General features: G+C 38.3%; 2 protein-coding genes across 4 annotated transcripts in view; one reads left to right on the top strand and one right to left on the bottom strand.

Annotated features, from left to right (window-relative positions):
• sptb (spectrin, beta, erythrocytic) overlaps positions 1–3099 on the top strand; it is a 45081-nt gene extending 41982 nt beyond the window's left edge. For both annotated transcript variants that reach the window (XM_030392102.1, XM_030392101.1), the window contains one exon: positions 186–3099. In XM_030392102.1, the coding sequence (XP_030247962.1) occupies positions 186–377 (192 nt within the window). In that variant the 3' untranslated portion in view covers positions 378–3099. The remainder of the gene's footprint in view (positions 1–185) is intronic.
• Positions 3100–3717: 618 nt separating this feature from the next.
• On the bottom strand, positions 3718–22767 carry snap23.1 (synaptosome associated protein 23.1). 2 transcript variants are annotated; one of them, XM_030392104.1, is made up of 8 exons: positions 22611–22767; positions 17200–17314; positions 12297–12338; positions 11704–11752; positions 10510–10627; positions 8591–8764; positions 8317–8461; positions 3718–6089 (listed from the first exon to the last, which is right to left on the bottom strand). In XM_030392104.1, exons 2-8 carry the CDS (start codon positions 17254–17256, stop codon positions 6027–6029), a joined length of 648 nt encoding a protein of 215 aa, XP_030247964.1. In that variant the 5' UTR covers positions 17257–17314; positions 22611–22767; the 3' UTR covers positions 3718–6026. The 2 variants fall into 2 exon arrangements, with proteins under 2 accessions (XP_030247964.1, XP_030247963.1); XM_030392103.1 differs by lacking the exon at positions 22611–22767 and adding an exon at positions 22409–22549.
• Between the last annotated feature and the right edge of the window lie 1976 nt (positions 22768–24743).

The raw sequence follows: 24743 nt of genomic DNA, 5'->3' as shown, positions 1-24743 counted from the left end.
TTCATATTTCTTCAGCTAGCGAGAGATTTAATCCTCAGGGATATTTACGGTTTGCAAAATAATTTGCAGTGAGGTTTTTCATCCATTACCAAGATTTAGCCTCATGAATACCATATTTTAAGTTTCTGAAGGTGGACTTCCCTCTGTAAGCCGCTGTGGTGTGTGATTTTGTGTTCTAATTTCAGGAGGAGCTCCAGCGCTGGAGCCAAGCCATGGAGAAGGCCATAATGCCCCAGGCAGCCGAGGAGGCGTCGGGGCCCTCGGGGGCCAAAGCCCACACCCTGCCCGCTCCCTCCTCCTCAACTGCCCTCCCCGAGGCCAGCTCCGCCAAGAAAGACAAGGAGAAGAAGTTCAGTCGCTTCGCAAAGAAGAAGTGAAAGGAGACGGGAAGGCCACCGGGATGAAAAAGTAGTTACTTGTGTACAATCAGTCGGAGCGAGCTTTTTATCACTAGATTTTTTTTTATATATTATTTTGCGAGGATTGACATAAATATTGTAGTTTAGGTTAAAGCGATCACTCTTTGCCTGTATTTAAGCCGGTGTATCATTGCAAAGGTCCACTTTTGTTTTTTTGTTCTCTCTCGTTTGTGTTCTTTTTCAACAAATGCCAAATTCAAAGCATTAAATTAAAGCACAGGAATGCTCCTTTTCACACTCAACCAAAGAATGTTTGTAAAACTTTTCTTTTTTTGTTACTTTCGCTGCAACTTTTCCGCTTCGGTACGGCATGCTCTTACACAGCTATGTACGATATGAAGGCCTGTAATGAACATAGGGTGACTCAAGAGTACTAACAAAAGAGTGCTTTTTCTAAATCTGCCTTATACAATGGTTGTGAACTGTAATACTGTGCTGTTTGAATTTGGACCCAGAGGAGTGAATTTAAAAAGCTTTGTAAATGCGGTGTAAAGACTAGTGCAGTGCTGTACAGTGCGCGCACACACACACACACACACACCAAGTGTTAATTGCAGGCATGCAAACTAAATGCTCTATGCACTGTGAAGGGTTTGACTGTTGAGATTTTAACTGATGAGACACCACAACCACTCAGCCCCGAGTACAGATCTGCTCCGACTGTATTCTCAGCTGAACTGTGGCAGTAGTTATTTCTGTGAACTTGAAATATATTCAACACTTGTGTATTGAACCCTTAGATTTCATATCTATCCATCGACATATATACATATACAGTTTATATATCAACAGATGCATGAATCTTGTTTTACGTTAGTTTGAAATGGTGCTATTGTGATAATCTTAAACCCTCAATCAAGACCATCTCGACCTGCCTCATTTGTCTTCAACTTTGGCTTGTAGACACACGTGCGGCAAAACGTTGTGCGTCAGCGTTGATCGGAGGGGTGTTTCATAAAGGTGGCAGGTGTCACTCAGCAAAGCCCGACTTGAAAATGAACCGAACCAGGGCCGATCTGTTTTCTAAAGTCGAGACATTAAGACACTAATAAGGTCAATTCATAATGAAGAAAACAGATAGAGACGAAACTGCTTTGTTTGCTGCCACAGAGCAGCAAGATAAACACTGCCATTACCAAAAAGGATCTTTTACAAATGTGATACCATTGAAAAACTTTAAACATGACAATCAGATATTTAGCATTTTTAGAAACTATAAAACATGAATTTCCTTCTGGTGGAAATACTGTTTTAATTCCTTCAGATTGACCGCCTGCCACCCTTTTATTTTCAAATTTTGTTTTAGTAACATTTAAAAAAAGAAGAAGTTGTTTTTGGTTTACCTTAATCACAGTGAAATGTTAAAAAGTGTATCACATATCCAAATGTCATATTTGACACACAAAACAGTGTCAAAGGACATGTCTCAGTCTGACAGATTGATGGCAAACCTATTTTAAAGGGCAGATTCACCCAAAAATGAAAATTCAGCCATTATCTGCTCACCCCCATGTGGACGGAAAGTTGGGGGAAGTTTCATAGTCCACAAAACATTTCTGGAGTTTCGCAGCAAAACAGCGTTCCGGCATTCTCCTAAACAACAGAAGAAGATGTGGACAATATGGGGCAATGTTCTGTGGACTACGACACCTGACTTTCCATCAGCCCAAAGGAGAGTAGAGAATGACTGAATCTTCATCTTTGGGTGAACTTATCCTTTAAGCCTCTTTTGCTAAAACAAATAGGCCTGACTTTGCCGAAATAAGGCTGGTTTAGCTCATGAAACGCCTCTCTGATCGCACAATCTAACTTTTTTAAAAAATTTGATTTAAATCAGGTGCTCTTTTAAAAGAGCCTGGATCATTATTCATATAAACGTTATACAGTACCAGCCAAAGTCTAGGACAAGCTGTGGGTCGGGTGGTTCTTGACTGCTTTTCCAAACCACCAAACAGGACCTGGCACGCTTTTCATCTATGCCGAGGATCATACAGTAGCAGTAAGGAGCTGAGGGAGTGTGTCTTCAATATGAATGTAAATGGATGGAAAGGAAGGGAGTGAGAATTTGGTACGTTGAACAATAAAGCCATAATAGAATAGGAAAATTCTAACCAACAAAAGGCATACAGGGAAGATGGAGTATGTACAGTATGTGAAACAGCATTTACTTTAGCATTCACTCTCCCACTGCCGTCCTGCCTTGCACTTTGGGCTCGATCCAACTCAAGTGACCTCATTGACACGATAGACGCCGGGTGTAGAAGGATAACAAAAAACGTTCAGCTCAAGAGGAAATGATGATCTCTGTCTAGATTATCAACACCAACAAAATGAACAATTATATTATTTAATCTCTGACCGTCTAAAGAAGATCATGTCTGTGCTACTAGTACCAGTAGTCTTACCAATTTCTCTGTTATAAATGCACCTCGAAATGGTTCGGGAAAACTCATCACTTGTACTCAGTCTTGTTTTTACTGGTCACGACACTTCCTACTATGTCACCTCCATCCACTTTCTTTATTCTTCCACTCCTTCCTAACCTGCCTTTTTCTGTTCAGTGGTTTTTAACTCTGCATTTTGTACTCTCCAGCTATGTAAAATATCCAAGAAATGTTGACAAAGAAATATCAAATACCTTTTGAGAGAATAAACTTTAAAATAAACTCCAGAAACTATACACTTTGGGTTTGACAATTTTTATGCCCTTTGCAAATTTTTTAATGTACAATGATTTCATTGTAATAATCTCAGCCAAGGAGGACATGTTTTCACCCGTATCCGTTTGTTGGTTGGTTAAATTGGTCAACAGGATTATACAAAATCTACAGAATGGAGGTTGGGTCTTGGCCAGAGCCGACCAAATACTCAATTTGTGGTCCATACCGACGTTAGGAAGGCTTACGAAAAAGTAGCTTATGCCAAGTAATGTTAATGAACAAATGAGAATGAATGCTTTGCCTGTACTCTGGCAAAGTGACAACCTAGAACATGTAAAGCAAAACTGTTACTCTTCATTAGATAATGGATGTGATCAGCATGCTATGTACCGTCGTATCCACATGCGTAATATTACGTATCCATACTGTAATTATTTACTCTGAACACCCACAATCTCCCCAATACATTTCAGTCGCTGCGATGCACTGAACCTTTCGCAAAGGTTTGAAATCTTACGAGATCTGCTTAAATTATGGTTAAATTAAGGGTGGTTTAAGATGTAGAGTGAAACAGAGCAACTGAGTTTGATATCGACTGCCATTCTAGTTGTTAAAAACATAAAAAAGGTGCAATAAAGTGAATTTCAAAACAGATTTATTGAGTACAAACATTATAACAGAGGCAGGCCTGAAACAAAAGGCATCGTCACTTTGTTGGACAGTCATCCGTTAACCAAGCTAATTTCAAGATAAGACGAGCTGCATATAAACATATTCAAAATAGACAAAACGGTCGGATTTACATTCCAGTGGCTGTTGGTGCAACAATGAATAAACAGCCCCAAGACAGCGAGGCAGCCTCAGGCTAGACTAATTAGATCTCAGCTGACAAGTAACGGTCTGAGGATGATCACTTATAGCAATACAAAGCCCTGAATAACAGTTCATTCCAATCTTTACAAACTCAATAGGTGTTCGCCCGCAGCAGAGCATACAAATTATCATTTTTCCCCAAAACAAATAAGCCAAGAAGATGCATTCCAGAGATACTTTCAGCATATTGCATTACTTTATCATTAGCCAATTTTCCAAAGCGAGGCCTTAACCAAGCCTGCCAGGTCTTACTCGGGCTCCTGCATTTACCCGTTGAACACCGTTCATTTACATGTATACTTTTGCATCTTGCTGCCAGCAGTAATTTCTCAGCCCCGGCTCTGGCTTCCACAAAACAAATGATTCTTTCCACAACCAGATATTATCATTTTCACTGTAGCTCTGCTGTGAATAGTGGCTATTTACAGAACAGATGGAGGAGATATTTGTGGCTGTTAGAACACAGCCATGGACCATCTATAAAGGCATTGACAGGGTTCCTGCACGTTCATTTCCGTATTCAAATATTTTTTCCGACTACTTTCTTTAATGTTAGGATTATTTTAATTACTACGAAACTGCTGCATGTGCCATAACGACGGTGACCTGATGGGCTCATACGAGAAATCATAGTAGATTAAACAATGTACAGCCGTGTGTTTTAGTACTGAACAATTGTTTTCATATTTTTACAGATCGTGCAATTATCAAACTTGAGGAAGCCGATTTTCCGCAGGAACCCTTCATAGGCTGTTAAATCTCCTCTTGGGTGCTATAAATCTCTATTAACCAGGAGATAATGAAGAAAGAGTAATAAAATTAGATTAACAGAATGACTACAGGCAATTAATACAGAGCTACACGGTTTCAGTATTTACACAAACACTGCGGTCAGAGTGGAAAAAAAACCTCAAGCGTGACTAAATATGAATTACAGCATTTGATCTACTGTTATTCAAGGGTTAGTCACATGTTTCCTGAATTCAGTGTTATTGTTATCCAAACTAGTTGCCTTGGAGGAGGTAATGATGAACATTCCTCTTTTACTGACCTTACCGAATCTCCATCACATTTGACAAGGACAAGCGATGCTATATATTAAAATTTCTAACACCGGGTCAGTGCCTCTCGCAGATTTTTCTTGCAAACACTTGCAACAACCTTGACTTCTCAGTAGTCAGACAAATTGCTATTATTCAGGGGCAGGTACTTTGAATTCCAGCATGAAAGGATTTGCCAAGACTCCAAAGCACATCTGAGATATTTTTCATGAAACAGCTTTTACGTTTGAAATGGCATAAATGACAACTTTATTCACAAGTCATTTCTGCTTGATGGAGAATAATTAAATAAGCAATTCATCTCATAACAGTAATAATAATAATGATACACATCATACAATAAAGTTTAATTACACATTCAACCAATTTGAGGGAGATACATTTGTTTCAGACCAAAAGTTAATGTTTTATGAATAAACTAGATGTAGCTGTATTAAGATAAGACCAAAAGGAGGGCGGTACATAAATTAACGCTGGGCTGTTTATCACTGCTAGACAGCTTACGAGTGTGGACCTCATTCATACAAACCAGAGACACGCATACACAATAAGAGAAAGACAATAGTTCTTGACTTTAAGAGAAAGGCAAAAAGCGAGAGAGAAAAGCAGCTGACCTGTGCTTCTTCCCTTCCTGTGAATGCTGAGATATGATAGAACAGGCCTGGTGCATATTTGGTATCAAACAGCAGTCATAGGCAGTCAGACACTCAGTTTCTGATGCCTATCCTGCTTCCTAAAATCCAGCATGACCTAAATACATGTGTCAAAGGGTATAATGGTCAATGGAGGTTAATTTATAAAATGTATATGTGTATACTACTTACATCTTGGTGCAGTAAAGCTGGCACACTGCTGGCAAAACTATTCTTCCGGACTGATTGTTATTATACATTTTTTTTTTTATGTCAAAGACTGTGTGTTTGTGCATGTGCACAAGTATGCAGTGTGTGTATAAGTGTGGCGACAGAGGCTCAAGGTTGATGGATAGAACTGGCAGAAGCAGGCTTCCTTGTCTACTTGATGAGCTTGTTGGCTCTCTGGTTTGCCTCGTCGATACGAACTTTGTTCATTTCCGCCTGAAAGACAGAAAAGAAACAGTTGAACAGGGGTAGCTTTACACATATTCACCCTATTTAGTTTTCATTTAGCAAATCACTGACTTGAAACGCGTTTAATAAACATTTATGGTTCCCTGTGGATTTTGACCTTTAGAGCTCTGGAACAAGAAAAAAAAGAAAAAAAAGAAAACAGAGGCTGATAGATACTGGATTTTTATGCCTGATGCTGATACCAAGAGTGGGGAGTAAAAGAAATTCTGATATCATTATATCTACTGATCATCTAGTAATGAAACACTTGTGAAAAAAGATACGTACATAATGGAAGCAGGATATTTCACACTATAACAACAAACTTTATTGTCCATCAGTGCTCTGAAACAGTAAATTTAGCTTGGAATTAATTTTTAATTACCCCGAGCATCTTTTCTAAAACAACATAAATACAATGTTTTTCATATCAGGACAGATATGATATCATATAAGCTTTTATATTAGAGCATTGGCGCTTTTAACAAAAAAGGAGGATGCACATTAAGGATAACACAATACACAATCCAGCCAATGATGTCACATGTGGCTGGGCGATATGGCCTTAAAATAATATCCTAGTATATTAAGGCTATATACACAGGTGACCATTAAATGATCTATTATTCACATAATTGACACCCCAATAGCCTTTATTGTTGTAAACAACATTTTAAATAATAATAATAATAATAATAATAATAATAATAATAATAATAATAATAATAATAATAATAATAATAATAAATAAAAAAGGGGCGGCTGTAGCTCAGTGGGTAGAGCTGGTTGACTGGTGATCAGAAGATCACTGGTTCAAATCCCAGCTCCCCAGGGCGGGACTGAGCTACAAGTCGAAGTATCCTTGAGCAAGATACTGAACCCCGAAGTTGCTCCTGATGTGCAGTTGGCACCTTGTGAAGGCAGCCACTGCCATCAGTAAGGGTCCTGCGATGAGCTGGCGACTCGTCCAGGGTGAACCCTGGCCTACGCCCATAGAGTAAGACTGGATTTGGCCCCAGTAAGCCCCGCAACCCCTTAGGGGGGAAAAAAGCGGCAACATCCCGCGACCCTCATGGATAAGCGGAAAGAAAACGGAACGGAACGGAATAATAATAATAATAATAATAATAATAATAATATGAACTGAGGACATTTGTGCTAATTTTGAGTTGTTAAAGATTATTTCCCCTCCTACATTTGCTTCAAAGTGGTTTAGTCCACTATACCAACCCACACACATTAGCACTCAGGACATGTGTCAGTAGAGCAGTCTGTAGGAGTGTGGTGGTGGGGGTGGCTGACCTCTAGAAAGAAGCTACTTTTGAAAAGTTAACTTAAATCTGACATTATTATTTAATCTTCTTTACTTCCAATCAAAAGAAAAACACATTTACAGTTACAGCCAGACTGCATTCTGTTCGGTTACCTCATGGCTGAATCAGTACTGGTACTTGCATGGTGGAGTACCAAGTAACATGCTGGTACAACCCTGAAATGATTTCTCTTTCTCTTACCCTCAGCATTTTTCTTCTATGCAAGTATAGTAAACATGGGTGTAAACAATGCAGGAAAGAAAGAACAATCTGCTTTGCAAACGCTTTATGATAAAGGAACTGGATTTGTTAGACATCAAGGAGTTTCAGGGAAAAACATAGGATGTAACAGAGTTTTTGTTTACTTACAGGAAATCTCCACAGGGTACCTTTACTTAAATGCAAATGCGCTTAATCGCTCTAACCGAATACCCAATTCTTTAACAGGCAGCCTGTGGGCTTTTCTTGTTAAGTTATGTTTACATTCACTGTTTCTCCCCATAATGCAAAGTCTGTATCCTTGAACAAGCTGGATATTTTCTTGCGCATAAATCTTTTAGAATCATTTACATACATGTGTGCAAACTTGCTAGTCTTCTCCCTGCCTTTCACATTATTGCAGCCAACAGTCAATCAGTGAAACAGCATGGTCGGTTATGTGTGTTCTCATGTGCATGCTACTAAACCCTCTTATAATAACATCGCTCCATAATTCCTGGGGCCTGTTCCATTTAGCAAGATTACCAAATAAACCAGGATTCATTTTGTTAGTCTCACTCATTTTCCAGTTGTTTCAGTTCCATAAAGCAAACTCAGCATAGTTTAAAGTCAGTTACTCTGGCAACGTATCCCGAGACATGAGAAAAGTCTCAAACAAATAAAAATGGACACCCCAGACTTACCTTGGCATTGATGCCGTCGATCTGTTTGTTCTGCTTGTCGATCTCATTGCCCATGTCCACAGCCATAGTTCTCAGGTTGCCAATGATGCTGCCCACCGTCTCCAGGTTCTCTTCCATCTCATCCTCACGTGCATCGTTGGTTATCCTGCACCATGGATGTCAAGTTTTATTTGTCCCCCAAGTGACTCTCGATTAAAGTCCAAATGTCATGTCTGCATTAAAAAACTTCTGACAACAATGTGGTAAACAGGAAGGACAATGACCAAGACCTTACCTCTTGATGTATGGACCTGAGGGTGCCTGGGCGTTTGCCTGTGCAGCCTGGCCATTGCGAACACCCGGGGGCTGCTTTGAGACTACTTTTGAGCCATTGGCATCGACTTCGCCGTCACCTCCTCCAATACCCCAGGTGTGTTTGTATCGGGAATCAGCTTCGATTGACGACACTCTGGAAGAGAAAAGGAAATTCGCATTGAAGCAGGTGTAGAAATAAAAACTAGACAAAAAAACTCCACATAAAAGGCACCCACAGGAGGTTTGTAAGGCTACAAGTCACAATAGTACATTAATCATAAGGAAGTTAAAAAGATCCCCTACCTTATTTTATGGTAATCATCAAAGAATCCTCTTCTCCAATGTGAGCATTTTGGGAAGATTTTTTTTCATATTTAGAACCAGATATATTCTTACTGTGCACACACACACACTGACACTGCATGTTGACATGGTTGATGGGGAGAGTTTTAAGTGTGCTTTGCAGAGAGCAGTGCACCTGTCTGGTTAGAAAACTGTCACACCTCTTCATAAACCGTTGGGAATGCTCACAAAACTGTGTCAGCAATCTACTGACCATAAAATTCCCATTTTACATGCAAATTTGTATTTTTCCTCTTCATTTCACTCTTTGATCTTTCAGGGAGATTTCATATGAATACAGCATAAGCTCATAATAGCAGAGTAGTGTCATCGAAGCACTCAAGCCCATGTAATTTGTTTGAGTAGCAGCTGGATCCACAATTCTGTAGTCCCATTTAAATGTTTTCCTCAATGTTAGTCAGCACAGACACCACACTCTCCTGGACAATGGAACCAACCTACTGGTTTATGAAATGGCCACCCATTTTAATTGTTTCTACTTTCTGAGAAATCGTGCTTTGTCTGCGAGTTTGGCATGGTGGGTGTCTCTGAATACCACAATACCCATGAGCATTGGCTACTGTTGCTATGGAGAAGGAGCCAGGGAGGGGTGCAATTCAGAGCAGTGGAGAATTTCAAAACGCTTTGTTGCCGCAGTTGGAAACGAAATGACACCACAGTTCCTGAATTCACACAAAATTGACCCAAAATCTAAAAGCGAATTCATTTCAACTACAGTAATCTTTAATGTCATGCAGCTGTTAGGAGCACCTTTAAGAGAATTTGAAGTCAAAATGTTTCGTACTTTTTTCCATGTACATAAGCTGGTACTTCCGTCTTTTTGTCAAAGGAGCAGATAACAGTTTGTCAACCTTATCCTGATAATAAACTATGAAGTTTCATGCCTATCCAAGCTGTGAAAGTATTCTATTTAACTGTCCTAACACTGTTTATGGAGAAAATTAACCCTGTCAATGATGAGCTGATGAATTGATCGTAATGAAAATTAATCTTGTGTGCAAGTATTTTGTCAATTAATTGTTTCACTCATTTTTTTTTTTAAAGCAGCGATGCCAAACAGTGGCTGGTTGATAAATGTTGGTTTTGATGATCATCTTAGTAATTTCTTATTCTTGTCTTTGAGTTTTTAACTGTTGGTTGGACAAAAGAAGCAATATGAAGATTGCAGTTTGGGCTCTGGGAAATTGGGCTATAAAATGTCAAAGAATTTGTGGTAAAACGCCTTTCACAAACAAATCATTATGAAAATAATGATAAGATTAATTGATAATGAAAATGAATGGAATTTACCTTTCCAAATCTGCAACTAAATATATGAAAAAATAAATGTATCAAAGTAAAATACACTAATGATTAGAAACTTAAGCTTCCTCTCCTGTTGGCTCTATAGTGCCAATATCAATTACTGTTCGTTCACAATTATTTTTGTTAAAAGCAACCACATTCCTGCAGATTACACACAAAAAAAGTATAGAGAAGCCTGATAACACACTACAGTGATTTGGAGCCTTCAGCAGCTCTGAGTGGACAGTGTACCTGTCACAGGGGCAGACACAGAGGCCGCAGCACTTGGAGAGGTCAGTCAGGTTTTTCTCAGCCTGTCTCATGTCCTGGTTGATCTGGTCCATGCCCTCGTCCACACGCTTCAGCTGCTCTGAAACACAGACAGGCACATCGAACCATGTCAGGCTCTCGCTTGTCTGTATCTAGGTACATTTTTATACTCTAGGAATTTGTCTTACTGTTAATTTGGTTTTGTTTATTACCTTTACTCATCCATTTTTAGAATAGATTAAATTAAACTTTAATGAGCCCTGAGAGGATTCCTAAATTGGGTCAATAACTGGGTCATTGCAGCAGCAAAAAAAATGGGATGACAGAAAAATAAACTGCAGGTGGTACACCAAATAATTACAAATGCACATTTTTAAACAGGGAATACATATCCTGGACAGTCCTACATAAACAATATGAAGTTACACAAATATAAACAAATAACTTGTCCTGAGACAACCTGAAGTAAAAGTAAGTTTGACACAGTAAATAAATAAACTATTTAATGATAATTGTGGCCAATACAGATATGGGTATTATTTCTATACCACCACCCTGAGGGAAGTGCTGCTGTTATACTATAACAGTGATGTCCATTCCACATGTAAAAGCTGTATTAGTACCTGTACTGTTTTATATCCTAACACTAAAGTTTCTTTGTACTTACAGTCACACAGGGAGGTAAGCACAAAGTACTGAACTATGTTATACTCTTTTATCAAAACATTGTCAAACATCTTTTTCCTTGCATTTTTTTGTCTCAAGGCCAAATCCTTGAAAGCTTCTCTGAACGATTTTACTGCTTCAGTAAAAATACAAAAGGTTCTATAGATATAGAAACATGAAATCTGTTCCTCTGAATCCTCTCCAAATGAATGAAATGCAAGTTAAAAAACAATTTACTTTTGCATGACACTTTTTGTTTTGTGGCACAGTGTTATATGGTTTATTTCAAAATGACTGTGATGACAAAAATATATACAACAAACAAAAACCCACCAACACGCACAAGGCCAAGTGCATAGAAGTCGCCCTTAAATCACGATCAAACCAAATATTAAAGATATTTGAACTGTAACAACTTATAGCCAAAATTACCAAACAAACACCAAACCAACAGGGATGGACATGGAACAAACAACGGAAAACTAGCTGTGTTCACACTGTAGTATTTACCTCCTTGCTCGTCAAGCATCACCATGGTGTTGACGCCAGTCTGTTTGCTCTGAAAACACACAAGTCACAGGAAATCAGAACCAATAAAAGATCACAGAGAGTGTATTACAGAGAATGTAAATAATCATACATAAACATTTAATAGTTTATGAGGATAATGGCTTTGTTCAGAATGTGATCACAGACTGAGGCTTAACATAACATGCAATTATTAATAACTGAAGCAACCCTTTTCTTTTCATACTATGACTTTGCTCATAACCAGATCTCAAATTATCAACAGTTAATTATCAACAGCTGCAATAATGCTGTGCTGTAAAAAGGAGAATATAAAACCTTTTAATTCAGATCTTTAATTACATCAATGTCAAAAATCTTCTCTAATCTAATTTCAAGCATACAAAGACTAGTTAATTTATGAACAAATTGCAAGATGGGGAATTATCTCGCTGAAACCCTCGTGTGCTGAGCTGAGATTTCCCTAATCCTCATCAAAGCATGGACACACTTTCTGGGTCAAAACACAGCCACATGTAAGATGATACATCTTGTGCTTGTGGGTCAGAAGCAGCAGCAAACTGTCAAAGTCTCACCTCCTCCGCCATCTGCAACATCCTCCGTGTGCTTTCCAGTGACTGAGGAGGAGAAAATAGGAGGCGTTAGAGAATAAGGAAACCAGACAAAATAAAGGCAAGAACAGACAGTTAAAAACTGATTCATTAAACCCACAGGGTCGATGCATCTTCCTTTAAAAGATCTTTTAAAGTAAGATGATAAAACATTGACGTGTGTTTTTTTAGGACAGAATTGTATTACTCATATTCTGATTGAAGAGTTAGGAGTTGAGACAGTTGTTGTTTATGCTGGGCCAGATGTCATGCCCAGGCAGGGTTCTCCATCTATCTGGCTTCTATCTAGATCTGGTTCTTCTAGTTAATTTTAACAAACAAACAGACGTTGGTAAATGTGGCCTAAAGACACAAACAGCACAGAAGAGAACAGAGCAACAGAAGAAAATTAACAGGGACACAATAAGAAATAGAGCAAGATAAGAAGGATAAGGCAAATGGAAAGATACACATGATAAGAAAAACAAAGAGGAGGAAGCTACACCATTAATATTCATCAAGTTATGAAAGTAGATGGCAACAAATATGTTCTGTGTGAGTGTAGAGCTATAAGATCTTGTCAGTCCATGTCAACACTTCAACTCACTTCATGTGACAGCAGATATCATCCAAGATAATGTATCTATATCATCATAAAATCACAGTTCTGGTGTGAGCTGCAACCAGGGATGCAATATTTAAGCAATTTCCTCAACTGATACTCAGCTGTCTTTATCATTTATTGGTTAATCAATTAATCTGACATGATCTATGTTGAATGCAGAATCATAGTAATCTACATTAGGAGATAACAGAACAGATAAAGCAAACTTGTATTTTAATGAAATGCAGTTTCTTCCCCCAGTATTTTGTAATTCATTTTGACACATTTGATAAGCAAGTATCAGTAATTTGTAACAAGATGCTTTTTTGTGTATTTGTTCCCATCTCAGATTGTTGGTCAATACATTTTTAATCTGTTTCAATTTTAACAGCGATTAATCACTGACATCCCTAGCTGCAATAACAGATTACTTTAATTATTGATTTTTCTCTAAAGCCTGAGGTGATGTCTTCAATTGCTTTTTCTGCCCAAAAACCTTTTTATCAAATATGACACAGAAAAACAAGAAATAAACAATTCACTTATTAAGTTAAGTTTTATTTTCTGATTTGATTATATTCTTATTAATTGCGCACCCTAACTGAAATATGATTATCACAGTTTATATATATTATATATGAGATGTATCTGTTTAAAGATTTCAATAATTCCAGCTTCTTGTATGTGAATATTTTCTGGTTTCCTTAGACTTAAAAAGATATTAGCTAAACAAAACAAGCTATCTCCAGTTGTAAACTTGGGCTTTGGGAAATTTAGTTTTTCACAATTTTCTGACATTTTATAAACCAAACAATTAAGCAATAGTTTTCCAGTTAATACTGTGAGCAGCTTTTCTACTAGACAGACAATTAGTCAATTCATTGAACAACAGAAAATGAATTTCCAACTATTCTGACAATTAATTTAGCATTATTATTTTTCAAGTTTCCAAATATCACTCACTCAATTCTGGTCTCTCCTTTATGGGGATTTGCTGCTTTTTAAAGTGTTAAAAATGACTTCTTTTGAGTTTACAATTTTCTGACACACAAAATCAAGCATTGTTTGGTATTAATAACGTCTGCTTTGACTATACTTTACATTTTTTCGACAACCCCAACAGCTCGATTATTTTGTGGTGTAGATGTATTCGTCAATGCGTTAAACTCCTCCTGATCCAGTAACACGTGAACGGCTGACACACGTTTACAGACTAAAACACACATGCAAAGAAGTTGACGGTGAACTGGAATGCAGTCAGTTCAGGTGAGTTACGCCTTTGTGTCTCTATTAATAGCAGTTGTGTACAGAGAGCATCCAACGGAGTAAAGCACGGAAGCGACTCAGGGCATGACTCCATTGTTACCACCACTAATGAACTGTTAACAAGAGAGAGTGGGGACCCGATTCCTCATTCTCGCTGTGTTATGTTTGCTCTGAATACATTAATCAGTGAGTTGAGGAATAGACAAACAAGGAATTGGCGAGAGGGACGTGTCGAGCTCAGCCAGGTTTCTGTTGGCTTAGCCAGAACATCACTTGGGTGGATAAACATTACATTACGTCTCCTAAAATCCTTGAACTGGGCTAATTAAGCCCGAAATTGCAGTCTTAGCCAAATTTTCCAGATTGGGGTGCTGTGACAATCTTTGAGATACACACAGTGGGTTGGTATTTTTATCATTTGTTTGGGATGGCTTTAGTGGAAGTACAGCCAGGTGAGGTACGGGCAGGTTCCAGGAATCTACATGCAAGGCTTTTTAAACATAAAATTCAAGTCTTTTTCTACCACAAAAAGCATAAAAACACACTACAGGTATTAGGTAGAAGCACAGAGACAATGCATTTCAATAACTCTGACATCTTGTTGAACAGTGTAGAAGCTTCGGTCTTGAAATTAAAACAGACAGCTTGTGTTAGACGTCCTAAAAACAACCTTTACTTATCATAACAAATTCTGATGTTGCCCTGATACATAACCAGCCATGTTCTAGCTCTAGGTAACCACTCATACCTGACACACTCAGAGTGTTAAGTAGCATTAGGAGGAGGTCCCTCCCATGCCCTGTCCTTTCTATGATCTGCTAATGGCAGCATGGTATGGAAGAAAGAGATAAGGAGAAGAGTGCATGTTAAATCAGAAAGTGCACACAGAGAGAAAACACATGGAGGAAAAAAAGCATACAGACAATTAGTGCAGTCAAAGTTAGACGATAGTAAAAACGCACAGCTACAAGCTCAGCTAGAGTAAGCTAATTTGCCTGCATTCGAATCAGATGGCTAATCATATGACGCCCGGAGTGCTGATTAAACAATTATCTCCTTGATAATAAAACGCTTAGATATAGCTGACAACATTCAAACTGTCAAAACCACAGAGGGGTGAGGGAGCTATCAGGCTAAATTGGGCGTAAAGCCTCCTACACTTCCTATTAATGCCTAGCTTCATAATCAACTGTGAATGCAATGAATACAATTACCAGCTGCCTGCTCTTTTAATGCTGCATTAAAGCAACCATGTGATTTGTCCTTTAGTGATGTTTACCATACTAAGCCAAAGGGTACAGGGCCTAAATAGTAATGCTAAAATGATTAATTACAATAAGATAAATATTGACTATTTTAGTGGGTATGATTACAATCAAATATTTCAATAATACTAAAGCGCAGTTGTCAGATCACTATGAAATATAGTCACTGCAGTTACTGTATACAAATTATATGGCAATTTTTGTAAACGTTAACAAAAAAAAGGAATACATTTTTATTGTTACCCATTTCAAAACATTTTTAATGCAAGTAAAATGCATTTTGCATATTTAGATTTACAATTGCTCTAAATCAAATTACTCTGACAAACTAAGTAACCAGCTTTTGACGAGTCAACACAGCACTGGTTATCAAATAAACAATTTTTTATGATTTTAATTATCACTTTTAAGGCTAAGATGGGACTGGCACCTGAGAACATCAATAACTGTGTAATCCCATATGGGCCTTAATGTAGCCTGATATCGTCCGGAGGGTCCCTCTTAGAGGTTCCAAGGTCAAGACTGAAAAACAGGGACAACTGGGCCTTTGCTTTCAGGGCCCTGTCAATTTGGAGCTCAGGCAAGCCACACTTTTATACACTTTTGAATCTTTATTAAAAACAAATTCATGAAAAAAAATGTCCATGACTTACTTAATCTTTTTTTTTAATCATGTCTTATAGTATCCTCTTTGATGACTCTTACTTTTATTGGATTTTGTTTTTATTGCTAATGCAAAGCACTTTGAAACCATGTTGTGAAAGGTGCTACTGTATATAAATAAAGTTTTTAGATTATTATTATTATTATTATTATTATTATTATTATTATTATTATTATTATTAGTAGTAGTAGTAGTAGTAGTAGTAGTAGTAGTAGTAGTATCATCATTATTTTACTCTTTGCGGGAGAGCAAATAAGCTGAACTATTCCTTTCAGACTTTGGATTCTTTGCTCATATGGCATTTGTTTGGCTTCTTTTTAATTTGAGTCTGAGCCAAACCCATTGTCCTGACTGCTTGTTTGTGGATAATTAGCATATGTGTATCTACCGTTTGGTCATGAATAAAAGGGATACCAAATGCCAAAATTCCCCTTTAAGAATTAAATACTCTTGCGCTGCAGGTGTGAAAGGTGTCTGTTAAAAGTTGGCAGTTTCATCCTCAACAGACAACATTAATGGGCTACAGTAAATTTCAATGGTGACAAATTGTAGGATTAAAGAGAGTATGACTAAAAGAAGTTAAAACGCTTTCTTTTAGAGGTCTGTAATTTCTAAATTTAGATTTTTTTAAATGTTTTTTTTTCTCTAAAGGAAAGCTCAATTCGAACCTGAATAAGACGAAAATTAAAACAGAGAGAAATTTCCCATTTTTGCAGTGACTAAGACTTTCTACATTATAGGAGAAAATTATTGGAATTAATTAACTGGATGTGTATCAGTCATCATCAAAATGCGTAATCCTTACTAGGAAATGTCAGAAAAAATTATTCGGGAATTACCAACCCGTAAAATTAAGTATTACCGAAAAACACTCCTGCAAACATAATTCAGTTCCCAACTGTCCAACTGTATGCTCAGTATGCTCCACACTCTCCAGTTTCATCATGGCTTCTGTTGGTAGCCTGCCTGGGTTTTACATTTGATGCCAACACTTTTGAGTAGAAAATCCTTTTAATGAAGTTTCATACACAATCAGAGAAAAAAGGCAATGAGAGAAGGATTCTGTGTGTGTATTGTGTGTTTGAGTACCTCATCAGTCACTTGGTTGGCCCTCATTGTCATCTGTTCCACCGTCATGTCTTCCATTTTGCTGCTGTCCTGTTTGGAGGCTCCCCCCGTGGCACCGAGCTCGATATTTTGCGGCCTGGCAGAGAAGGAAGGTCGCTTAGTAAAGTCACATCAGAGGGCATCAACCATCATAAAAGGTCTGTGGCCGATTTAAGACAACTCAGAACATTTTCAAACTCCTATAAAAAAACTGGAAGTTGGTATTCCTAGTTGTTAAGTTGTAAATCGAGGCAGATCTGCCCATCTCGACTTAATTAGAGAGTAGTTGTTTGATTTCACACAGCAATGACAGCACCCACTGGGAGGGGTAAGGATGCATATCTAGAGGGCTGTATTTGTAGTTGTCTAGTGAAAGAAATATTGAGATACATTTCCAAGTGTAAAAGTACCACAAAATAAAATATATAAATTGTGTCAGTGCTGTTATTCCTCCTCCATTTCGTTTATATATGCAAGGATGCTACACTTGGGGTTCTTGTGTTCACACTTTGCCAAAGAGACATAATTTTGTTAAGGTGAGCCAAGTTTTTTGTCAACTTTTGGCGTTGTGTGCATGGAACGCTTGGGAGGTCGGAAGTTGGACATTTCAACCAGGAAATTCCAACCTCCGCCACTGACTGGAACACAACATGAGACCAAGCCTAAATACACCACTGGCCAAAAAGTGATGTGAAGTAATTTGGAGAGGAAATAACATCATACCGATTCCAATTAGCAATGAAACAATTAGTGGAAGAAGAGCTGATGAACAAAAATAAGTTCATTACAATCTTTAATATAGCCTAACACATATGTTTATATCTATTATTTTTATTACCATTTCTATTTTTGAGACAATAATGGTGTCAATATTTGCTAGTGAAATATCATAAAACATAATAAACTAACATGTGTGACACTAACATGATTGTGACAAAGAGTAGCTAAGACTAAAACATTAGGAAATAGTCATTTACTTACACATTCAGCAGAGAAAAAGCAACAATATAATTTATTTGAAGTCCAATTTTCACTCTCTAACTTACTGTTATTCCGCTAATCACCAACTTTGTCTGTTTGCCATGAGGTACTGAGCAGGTAATCTACAGAGGGTTTTTAAGAGCTTTTTCACTAAAAATAGCTACTGGCTGCAGCCAAAAAAAAAATTCCAGGTAGGTCTTATTGGTTACAGATGGTGAAATGTGAGGGGTCTGTGATTTATCCCCGTCTCAAATAACAATATATTCCATCTTCTTTTTTGACTGCTGGTCAGCTGAAATGAGAAGTTCTGATGAGGTATGAGGGGAATTTTTAAATTACATAAGGTGTACTGCTGTGTGTAGTACACATTTACAGGGCTAAATGCATGACAACATCAATGTATATCAACATCACTCATATGGAGAAGGAAGGAGGAGATGCAAAACCTAAACAAATCAGGCTCTTTTACTGCGCCTGAGGGAGTGTTAGGAGTCTACAGACATAGAGCAGGCTTGTTGATAAGGGAAACAAAAATCAATTTCAATGATGATGTAAAACTTTTAGTGAGCCTAGAGCAGTTCCCTGTTTGTGTAAAGAAATTGTATGCGAACAATGAGGAGATAAGGAGACTGTGATAGGGAAAGAATAATGAGAGTGAATGTTGGTAAGTGGCAGAACTACGCAAGGAGGTTTACTACAATACATGACAACATAATGACATTTTAATGTTAACGTCACACATCATATCCACATCACCAATTATATTCTTTTTCAGTATTTTCTTGCATGCAAATATTTCCAGAAAGCACCAAGACTCATCCCCAAATCATTATCAGATTTCACTGACATACGGTGGAGGTCCAGAGATTTCTCGATTATAAGATGTAGAAAATTCTGCATTGATGCAGAGACAGAGCATAATTAGTTTAGTTTGCAGCGTACACAAAAGGAAAGCCTACATGTTGGTTTATGATTAATCATTCTTGCCTGCTCAAAAAAGATATTGGGTATGATTGATAATAAACTTGCTGTTTAGACTCTGAGCCCTGCAACCGTAAACAATACAACAAGCCCAGCTAATCAGCAAAGAATTAAATAGATGCTTTCAACTTTTCCGTCGTCCAACACTGACAGAGGCGTGTGCAGAGTCATGGTTGTGATGTTAGCCATATTCAGGAAGTGCCCTGTCTTAGATCTGCTATATGAAAATTATATTTTTGTGCACTGCAGACGAATTTATGTTTCTTATTGTAATGTTTATGTACTGAATGGCTCACACAGACTTCGGTACTGGAAAGATGAAGCGTTTTATATTGTTAATTTAGGATGCCATACATTAAGATGCATCAAGATCGTTAATAGGTGAGTGGTAATTAAATAAATCGTATCGTGAGGCCAGCGAATATTCACACCTCTATCAGACAGTATATCAATACAGGAAATTGGTTAAAAATGTAACATGCTGACTCTGTTTGGTGAAAGTCTAAAACTATACTATCACTTGCCTTTACTGTCCAACCAAGGATCAATACAGACTGATCTGTGTTTATTTTAGCATTTTTTCATTTCATGCCATATATCTTACGCAATTATAGGATGATTCATCACAGAAACCAATATCACCAAATGCGATTATTTATCTAACCACAATGATAAGAGCCTACAAGATCACAAGAATCTTTATGGACTGTATATGGGGATCGACTTACAGCGGAGATGATACACTATACCTTCTTAATGGGTTTTAAGCGGGGTAGAAAGTCTGCAAGTACATTGTTGCCATCTGTAAGATGTCTTTAATCACAGCGCACTAAAAGTTAAACTACGGTTCTTCAACTTTTAAGAATAAGTGCTTAAGACGTCTCAGTGTCAGTTACTAAATCATACAAATCCATTAAAAGCTTTGGTTTAATAGGTAGATTCTTAATTTATAGTTTGGATCTCATTTGAAGTCCCACAGCTGATCATGTCAGCACATTTTGAGTTGCATCGACATATGACAGCTCTATGCAGACTCTGCTTCCAGATTAACATTTAGATTTCGCAATTCTTGCACAATATGTACAACAGCAGTAGGATGTGTCACTGAGAAGCCTTCGGTATAAACCAGCAGCAGGAAATGTGGTTGAATCTGCCACCAAGGGCCACTTTTTGAGAAAGTGGAGATTTTACAGCATTTTGAGTGTAACATATAAAAAAAGAGGAATTGACTTCATTTAAATTTCAGACAATGCATAGCCAAGGGTAATAAATGGGAATTAAATGCCACTATTTTTTAGAGGAATGTAAGAGCAGGTCGATATGAGAAGTATAGCAAAAGAGTAACCTTATGGTGCTTTCCTCAAAATACTTATCTGTAACTGATGCTGGTTTCTCATGAAAAAGCAACTACACTGACAGACAGAGGCAGACAGAGCTTGAGCAGTAGGTGTGTAATCCAGGTAATCCATCTGGAGATGAACACAGCATGAGCTCCACTGCCTTGCAGAACGGTTTAGCAGATACAAATCCAATCTGAACAAAATCTGATTTGTGCATCAAGTGACCTTCATGCAGTCCAGCATCACAGGATGCATCGAAATAACTGGTGTAATGGCAGCCTCGCACGGCCTTTGGTGCTCAAGGTAACATGAGATCAAGATCATCATAAGCGTAGATTTAAGCTTGTTTTCTGTGAAGCAGAAAGACTGCACTTTCAAGGACAGAGTCAGTAACTGCGACACACACCAACACGACACTCTACCTTTTATTCCAAGTTTTTAAAGATATCAACTTTCAGGAAACACTGCTCCAGTCCCTATATCCCTTTTGTCCTCTCCTGTTAACCTCTTTTCCTTTAAAGTTCAAGTGATTTTTTTCTTGTTTTTCACATAACCCCTCAACTCCAAGTTCCTTTTCCTGTAGCAACTAACATCCTGAGGAAGAAAAAAAGACAGGGAAAATAGATAGTCTACTTGGCAGACAGATCACAGTATTTATAGTTGTTGACTCTGCATTTCATTTTTTTGGGGAAACAGGGCACTTGTTTCACACAGGCTTGACTGCTTTTCCTAACCTTTTATTGCACTTGGCAAGATACCAGTGCCAGTTTACAACTGTAACACTGAAAGAGGACTGATTAACACATACTGTGCTCTTTTGGAAGCCACAACAAGAGACGATGAAAATGTCAACACTCAAAAAGCCAATCAAACGTGCAAGTAAAGCGGGTCTCTATACATCTGCGTATTGATTTATCCTCATGTCTCAGTGATGAGAAGGTTAAACTTCCGCCACACATGGGTAAATACCAGATTGTTTTGTCCCCTGTGCAATTTGAGCCCGTCAACACGAAACAGTAAGCCCTACATTTTCCCACCTCACCCTCGATAACAGCACAAGACAGCGACAGCCACAAGAAGAATAATTTAACAAGCCTTAAGGACATACCCGCTCATGTTATGGTTTCCTCTACAGCAGCAAACAGCAAGTGTCTTAACACAACAGCCTCTATAGGGAAACACATTTCTTGTTCCTCTACCCAAACCTGTTCCTCCAGATCCGACAACACAATGACGTCTTTTCTTAGTCTCATCAGGCTGTGCTCCTATCCTACTTCTTGATCTTCTTAGCTCTTCAAATATATATGCTTTAGCTTCTTTTTAAACCTGTCCCCGGTGATAACAATACATTTATTTAGGGAAAGTGTTATGTATATACGTTTTGGGCAGGGTGGTTGACAGATAGTGCTGACATGTGCAACTAAACAAACAGCAAGAGGGCACATTACATCACGCTGAACAGACAAAACTAAAGAATGCCCTTTTATTTCTTTCAGCAGCATTTTAAATAGTATCAAAATGACCGTTTTCACTAGCGCTGCCAATCATAACTGAGGGCATAGGAGGAAATGCGACAGATGGTTAATTATTTCCGATTTTTACAAGTTAAACAGCTGCAAAGCTGTATCCACACACCTGACCGTGGTTATATAACAAAGAGAAGAGTAAAGTTTAAATGCTAAGCACGTATTTAACGAGAGTCACTTGATAAACAGGTGACGTGAGGCTCAAAGAGACACATGAACCAAATGCACCACAACACCAGTCCCCCCCATACCCAAGGCACACAAGTTTTGTGGCTGTTAAGAAGTCCCTGAAACAAACAACACTTTGAAACTGAATGAAAGACTTGAAAAAGAGCGTCGAATTGTCAGGCAAAGTTGTCTTACATGGTCGGAAAAGTCGCTGAAGTGCTCAAATATCGTAAACACAGCACAGGATCCGGGGGTAACTCGTAAACCGAGCTAAAGTGCTGCTAGCTTGCTAGTTAGCTAGTTCCGCTTTCCTGTCAACTACCACTCACGCCTCAAGTCAAACAACTATCTCGAGAGGTAAAGAGAAGAGATATTTATCTTGGGAGTCAATACTTACAGTTAACCCTCCTTGTTTCTGAGACAATGTCCTCGTTACTCCTCCTTCTTTACGGTATGTGAACTTGGCTCAGGCAACTTCTGGATTCCTTCAGTGTTTCCAACGTCTGGTCGTCTGAAGTGTGTCGGAAGGGGTGTTTATGTGTCGTCGGAAATATCGTGATTCGAAAGTATGACTAACAACGGTTGAAAATACCCTGAAGGCCTTTTCGTAATGTTAATGTCCTTGAGTACGAAATTAATCATATATTATATATATAGTAGATGTATAATATGTCAGATATATTTTCAATATAAATATTTGGTTATAGTATCAGGCTTTAGACCAATGTGAATAAAAACAACAGGTGAATCTGTTTAAAAAAATTGTTATTTGTAAATAGTGATGACTTGTCAGGATCTCAAAGGCCCCAAATTATACCTGAAAAATGATAAAGAATGTACATAAAACAGTTATTTTACTTTTAAGTAAACATACTTAAAACATTTAATCTCTGCTCAAAAAAGATGACCGTTACCTTTAATATGCGATAATTAAACGATTCATTGCTGCAATGCATTATAAGCAGAATTGTATTCTATTTATTATAGATTAGATATAAACAATTATATTTATTGTAGGTCTGAAATGCACAAGCAGGGTAAAGCAACTAGTGTAGTGTAGTGTACTCATGAAAAATAAAAATAAGTGAAAAAAAGAAAATAAATTAGAATGGTAATATTTGCATTGTCATTTTTTTCTCTTTTTTTTGGTAAAATTCATAATGTTTGGTCCACCAGATTAGTTAGGAAGACATTTAAGTGTGGACACTGCGCTTTACAGTATGATACAGTTGCATGTCAATCCGTCATTGTCAGAGGGAGGAGCTTTGGAAGAGCACTTGAACGCAGCGCATGATGGTGCGCATGTCCTGTCATATGACTCCAGAGGAAAAAGAGGCGCTGCTCATTTTCCCCACATGAGTGCAGCATTTACCCTTCACCCGGACCTCCCCTCCCCTCCCCTCCTCCCCCCTTCTTCTCTGGGTTTTTTTTTTTTTCACATGAAGACAGACTGCTGGATATTTTTCATAGTGTTTTCTAAGAGATGCTCTGAAATCTGAGCCCCTAGCATTATATCTGCTGTGTAATTCCCCAAGTTTGTATGGTTTCAACCACACAAAAAAAAAGCCTGCCCAAGGTGACTGCAAAGACACCGGGCAGAGTGCCAGCCATGATATCAACTGACAATGTCTAAAAAGGCAAGTGTTTCTTTTTTCCTCTCTCTCTTTAACTGCAGCTAAATATGTTCCCCTGATGGGTCACCTACAGCTAAATACCTACAAGCTGTACATTTTGTGACGGCCTCCGCATATGCACAAGGGATGCTCCGGAGCTGCCCTCGCCGATCTACCCACTGTGCCAGAGCTGGTGCCCTGTTCTCTCTGCCCATGTATCTTTTATAGGGTCTACATAGTATGCATTATTCAGCAATAACACATGGCCCATCTGGACTCCTGTGTGTGTGTGTGTGTGTGTGTGTGTTTGTGCATGTCTATGTGTAGCTGTGGGGTCCATAGTTAACTTTTCCCGCTGTGCCATTCCACCATTTCACGCCACATCCAACAGTGCTTGAAGAGCTAAGAATTAGAATTTCCTCTGTAATTACAACTGAGGTATAATGAGAGTGTGTCGGACAGTGGATGTGCGTGTGTGTGCGTGTGTGTGCGTCTGAAAGAGAGAGGAGGAGTGGACGGAGAGAGACAGAATAGAAAGTAGTAAGAGATAGATTAAGTGAATGTGTAATAGTGACTACAGATGGCACGTTCAGGATCAAGCTCTTTCATCATGCCGTTCCTCATTAATAGAGATGGGAGCGCTGCCCTAATTCCATAATTCCTAAATCATGCCAGTTAGTTGAATACGGGGAGACAAAAAGTACAGGGGGGAGAGTGGAGAATGGATTAGCCTACAGCCTAATAATGTGTCTCCGGGAGCGAGAAATCAACAGAAGAAGAGATGAAGGGACGGGAAAAGATAGAGGAAGAATGACGAGGGGTCGACCATCTGTATTTCCCTGGCTTTCCTTTTTGTCCGTTGCCAAAACCAACATCGTATAAGGCCAAATTTACTCTCGCCAATTATTGTCCCACAT

This window comes from Sparus aurata, chromosome 16 (assembly GCF_900880675.1).
Source record: "Sparus aurata chromosome 16, fSpaAur1.1, whole genome shotgun sequence".
Classification (NCBI taxonomy): Eukaryota; Metazoa; Chordata; class Actinopteri; order Spariformes; family Sparidae; genus Sparus; species Sparus aurata.
This window is presented reverse-complemented; position numbering and strand designations above follow the sequence as displayed.

Bases quoted from the DNA above. Each gene is read 5' to 3' on its own strand.
- snap23.1 (XM_030392103.1), bottom strand. The intron at 11,753-12,296 runs GTGAGACTTTGA...GTGTGTTTTCAG, and splicing joins TGTTGCAGATGGCGGAGGAG to AGCAAACAGACTGGCGTCAA. The intron at 8,462-8,590 runs GTAAGGTCTTGG...TCCATGGTGCAG, and splicing joins TCAGGTCCATACATCAAGAG to GATAACCAACGATGCACGTG.